This window comes from Bufo gargarizans, chromosome 6 (genome assembly GCF_014858855.1).
Source record: "Bufo gargarizans isolate SCDJY-AF-19 chromosome 6, ASM1485885v1, whole genome shotgun sequence".
NCBI classification, from domain to species: domain Eukaryota; kingdom Metazoa; phylum Chordata; class Amphibia; order Anura; family Bufonidae; genus Bufo; species Bufo gargarizans.
In genome coordinates, this window is record NC_058085.1 from 141,184,301 (window position 1) to 141,189,823 (window position 5,523).

Genomic DNA, 5,523 nt, shown 5'->3' on the forward strand with positions numbered 1-5,523 from the left:
CATAAAAGAACCTGAAGACTGTCTGACGTTCAAAGTCCATTTTTGTTCCAGAAAGTTATTAACCCATCGAGATAAGTCACATCCGAGTTTAGCCATGAGAACATCCATTAGGGGTTTGAGCATTCTCCATTTGTTGTAAATTGAACTAGCAAGGTGTAAAAGGATGTCAATAGGAGATTTTTCTTACATCATCTCCACACTTTCCTTGCCTTCCTCAGCAGGAGAACTTAACAGCTCAGGGACTATCATGGGTTCTCAAAGGCTTGAAGTCAAATCCGGTATAGGTCCACTAAATCTCGCATAACAGGCTGCACGAGTCCTGTGAAGGAGTTCTTCATAAAGTAGCGAGATAGGGACACTTTTGAAGGTCACTTTAGACTCCAGAAGAATAGTTGCAGGGAGTATATCACTGATGTAAGGAGCTGTGCTGTATGGGTTTGTAGCAGACAAGTCTTATGGATAATTGCTGTTGACATCATATTACTTTTGAGAGTACTGACGTCATAAATGGAGTTCCTGTTGGCTGGAACTTGGACTTCTACTGGCTGCCAGCATAGTTACTCCTGAGGGGCCTGGAGTCCAGGGTTTTTCTCTGATGGCTGCAGATAGATAATATTGTATATGAGATACTGTTCCAAGTTAGTAATTGTACATCTTGTAAATAATTTCTGGTTACAAACTTCTGTGCACTTACATTGCCTGGTATGAATGGTGGTGGCATTTTAAGATCTTCCAGATCCCCCCAATCTATTTGCTGGAAGAAGGGATGTTGCCTTATGCAGCCATTTATGCCCAGTCGTCTGCTTGGGTCTTCGCACAGTAGCTGTGAATCAAAACAGTCCATGATTATTGTCTGGATATAAAATATAATGGAGGGGCCATAGGTGATGCCCACTTTGACAGTGGTAGCTCACTGTAATTCCCTCCCTAGACTTGTATCAGTTCCATATTACGTTTTAAAGAACTATGCCCCCATAGTAGAGACAGCAGACTTTTAGGTCTAATTCATACATGACAGTGGTGCTTCTCTCTACTTGAGATTTAATGGTGTCTGCTTTCAATTTTCACATTGAGGAGATCATAATCTCCTTTGGCTACCACTGTGATGGGGCATCAACATGAAGACTTAAATGTATAATGCCCTCTCTTACTGAAAACGACACGGTCATTGTGTATAACATCCCTGTGCTCAGAAGTAAGCATCTCCTCTTCCTCACCTCCTCAATGATGTTCTCCGTCTCAGTGTCAAGATGATGTTCAGGTAAATCTGACACTTTGCAGTTGCAGGTTTTTGCTCCTGTTGTCAGCTGGTAAAGGACAATGCCAAAGGAGTACCAGTCAACAGCTGCATTGTACTTCTTCCCTGCAATGATCTGTCAAGAAGAAGCGAAGACTTCATTACATGTTATGGACAACTAGGGCAGTTTGTCTGTTTTGATACATGAGGCAGCACCTAGTATTCCCTATGTATGGAGTCTATATATCTATCAGTCTCACTATAGTTTATTGCTTCACTCTCTATACACTAACCTCTGGAGCCATGTAGCCCGGTGTTCCTGCATTTTTGTTTAATCCATCCATATTATTGATGGCCAATCCAAAGTCAGCTATTTTAAGATGACCTGAGGCGTCAATCAAAATGTTTGATGGTTTTATATCTCTGTAAAATAAAAAGTTAAGATTGTTCTCAACTATTCTTCTGTACCCAGTGTCCTTGTGAGACAGAAGTAGCACAGTGATGTGACAATATTACAAATCAAGCAGAAAATGGCTATTAAAGTAAAGAAATTGATATACCGATGGATGAAACCCATTGTGTGCAGGAACTGGAGGCCTGATGTTATCTCAGCTGCATAGAATCTGTTGGATAGGATATAAGAGAAGATGTTAGTTCTTAGATCTTTCAGATTATATGATTGGATATTATGTACAGACTTGTTACGGATGGGGGTTTATAGTAAAGTTATTGGGAACTAAAATAAATTAAGAACGTTAACCATAAAACCATTGAACTTACCTGGCACTGGTGATTGGGAGACGTTCTTTTTTTCTGAGGTGGCTTCTTAGATCTCCTCCAGAAGCATACTCCATAGCAAAACACCAGTGCTTCTATGATAAATTGAAGATAGAAGAGACATTGATATTCATTCTACCTATTTTTCAGATAACATGCAATGAATCACATCATTCATGGCTCTACCTTGGTTTGGAAAGTCATGCAGCTGTTCACCAAGAAAGGACTTTCAGATGTCAGCTGAAGGATTTTTTTTTCCAGCTGGAGCTGTTTTTCTGCTTTAGCTGAAAGTCCTTTGGTCACAATTTTTATTGCTAGCATCTTCTTGGTGATGTTGTCTGATGCTAGAAAGACCTATGTAGGACAGAATACATAAGGGTGATGGGTGTCATGATCAGAGAATATAGTAATATACATGTGTGTACTGTAAAATACTATATATATATATATTTTTTTTTTTTTTTTTTTTTTTTTGTTGCCACTTACTTTTCCATAGGCTCCTTGGCCAATCATTCGCCCAAATGTAAACCTATTGATGGAAATTCGGTTTTCATCTGTAGGGCAGCTTTGAGGGACATTGCTCGGTCCTGATGGAATACAATAAGATATTATTTACTTATTAGGCAGTATTATCCCTGTTACATTGTAATATGAGGGCACAATTGAAGAAAAGAGGCACCGATTTCAAAGGAGTTTTGAAAAGACCCTGTAAATATTTGCTTTAAAGGGTCTTATATTAATATCTGGCTGCTAGTCATCATCAATTCCAAGCATCTCCAAATTAAAAAATCATGCCTGGTTTTCGAGACGGATGCTGTAAGATTATTCCCTTCCTACTCAATGACGTATTATTACTTAACTGACAGTAGTGACTTAAGCAAATCAGTGAAATCTTTAATATAATTAGATACTTCATAGTATAGTCATATTGACGCTACCAAAGAATACTTCTATGACTAAAAGCGCAGATAAAACATAACTTTAATAATTATCAGATAAAATGACATCTTTGTAACTCCAGATAGGGCACAAAATAATTTGGTTTAAATAAACCCTGATGGTGGATGTACTCCACACTTGAACCTATCCCTGGACACCCTGATGCAGGCAATATGGACAATCACAATAAATTAGTAAGTGCCATGTATTAACTTTGTCTATAGGATAAAAGCCATTTTCTGAAGTGAGACAATCCCTTTAAGGGGGTTAAAAGGAATTCATAGTGATGAGCAAATCTTTAAAATTCTGTTGTCTATTGGTTCTCCCATCTCTTTCAACTCTAATTACAACTGAATTGTAAATGTATTTGTCATATATAACAAGCCATTTTAAGAAATCCCTTTCCCTCTCTCTACCTGGCCTTGGCTCCTCTTCCTCCTTGGACTTTGATCCGCCAGTTTTAGGCCTTTTCAAGGACCCACATGAGCTATCTTCCCTCTTCCTTTTTTTAGATTCTTTCTTTGCATTTTTGCCATGTATCTCCTCGGGACATGGTCTTTTCTTTTTGGGCCCTGATGGTTTTGACCCATCTTCACTTCTCTTTCTGTCTCCATGTTCCTCTTTGGGACATGGTCTTTTGTTTTTGGGCCTTGATGACTTAGACCCATCTCCATTACTCTTTTTTCTCTCGCCATGTTCCTCTTTAGGACATGGTCTTTTATTTTTGGGTCCTGATGACTTTGACCCATCTCTACTTCTCTTCCTCTTTCCATTTGATTTAGGGTCTTCTTTAATTTTTTCTGAAGACCCCATATTAGCAATATTTGTAATCAGTTCACTGAAGTTGCCAGTTGAACAGTGAACGGTAATTTTGCCTGGACAGCATTCTAGAACCATATGATGTCATAAAAGAACATTGTGATGTCACCACTCTCTGATGGGTGCCATTATAACCTTTCTGCCCACTAGGGTTTTTAAAATGTAAGCGTGTATAGTTTGCACAAATAACAATTAGGTTGAATTTACCTTTTGAATTCCATTAAGTTAAATGAAGTTAGAGTTAGGCCTCATTCACCCAAAAGTGAAAAACGGGCGTCACACAGAAGTTTTTTGGTACCAATTAAAGTCTATTGGGCTACTCATATGGCTGTTTTTTTAAAGGGAACCTGTCACTGGGATTTTGTGTATAGAGCTGAGGACATGGGTTACTAGATGGCCGCTAGCACATCCGCAATACCCAGTCCCCATAGCTCTGTGTGCTTTTATTGTGTCAAAAAAACAATTTGATACATATGCAAATTAACCTGAGATGAGTCCTGTCTCTGACTCATCTCACATACAGGACTCATCTCAGGTTAATTTGCATATGTATCAAATAGTTTTTTTGACACAATAAAAGCACACAGAGCTATGGGGACTGGGTATTGCAGATGTGCCAGCGGCCATCTAGCAACCCATGTCCTCAGCTCTATACCTAAAATCCCAGTGACAGGTTCCCTTTAAAGGCTAGCGAACAGTGGGAAACAAAAATTAGGACATGTTCTATTTTGGGCTGTTTTCACATTGAAGTCAATGAGACCATTTTTAAGAGTGCATTTAAGGGTACTTTCACACTAGCTTTTTTCTTTTCCGGCATAGAGTTCCGTCCTAGGGGCTCTATACCGGAAAAGAACTGATCAGTTTTATCCCTATGCATTCTGAATAGAGAGCAATACATTCAGGATGTCATCAGTTCAGTCTTTTTGACTGATCAGGACAGAGATATAACCGCAGCATGCTACGGTTTTATCTCCGGCCCAAAACCATAATCCATAGGAATGTATTAGTTCCGGATCCACTCAAAATATCGGAATGCCGGAACTGTCCTTCCAGTCTGTGCATGCGCAGACCGAATAAAATGTGAAAAAAATAAATGCCGGATAAGTTTTTCCGGATGACACCGGAAAGACGGATCCGGCATTTCAATGCATTTGTAAGACGGATCATGATCCTGATCAGTCTTACAAAGGCCATCAGTTGGCATACGGTTTGACGGATCCGGCAGGCAGTTCCAGAGACGGAACTGCTTGCGGGATCACTCTGCCCGCAAGTGTGAAAGTAGCCTAAGAGTGCACTTTCAGTCAAGAAAAAGTGCCAGGGTTATTGGTCATGGAGTTATTGTACAGATTTGGCCCTGTGTCACTGCCATTAATTTTGCCCAGTTCCTGCATTCACTTAGTTATAAAATAGGAATTCCCACAAATATATGAGATGCCATACATGTGCATTATGTTGATAAAAGCTTCAGATACACCTCTAAAGCTCGATAAATAGGGTGCAAGTCAAGCCTCATGTCATTCATAATTCCTTCTCACAGACCAAGGTACAGTTACATAAAGCCACGGGCCGACAATCATTGCAAATATGGGGTACCAGCATTCGTAAGAAAACTCATACCAAATAATTGTACTGTATAAACCTGCCACAGATTATCCAATGAATGAGCATGTTTGGCTGGCAGATCTCTTATCACCATACAGAGGGGATAATTGCTGCATGCCCTCTGTTTAACCATGAGCAGTTACCGGTAA

The 5,523-nt window shown here is 39.6% G+C and overlaps 1 protein-coding gene across 1 annotated transcript; it reads right to left on the reverse strand.

The window, feature by feature from the left end:
- Positions 1-557: 557 nt before the first annotated feature.
- LOC122942055 (protein kinase C theta type-like) lies at positions 558-3,766 on the reverse strand. Its single transcript, XM_044299549.1, has 9 exons — positions 3,370-3,766; positions 2,501-2,601; positions 2,201-2,368; positions 2,018-2,109; positions 1,798-1,860; positions 1,531-1,660; positions 1,218-1,373; positions 695-823; positions 558-599 (listed from the first exon to the last, which is right to left on the reverse strand). Exons 1-9 carry the CDS (start codon positions 3,764-3,766, stop codon positions 558-560), a joined length of 1,278 nt encoding a protein of 425 aa, XP_044155484.1.
- Positions 3,767-5,523: the final 1,757 nt, after the last annotated feature.

Coding starts and splice junctions, on each gene's coding strand:
- LOC122942055 (XM_044299549.1), bottom strand. CDS start 3,766: ATGGGGTCTTCAGAAAAAATTAAAGAAGACCCTAAATCAAATGGAAAG. Junction 2,369..2,500: donor GCCAAGGAGCCTATGGAAAA/GTAAGTGGCAAC, acceptor TGTCCTACATAG/GTCTTTCTAGCATCAGACAA. Junction 2,110..2,200: donor GCATGACTTTCCAAACCAAG/GTAGAGCCATGA, acceptor AATTTATCATAG/AAGCACTGGTGTTTTGCTAT.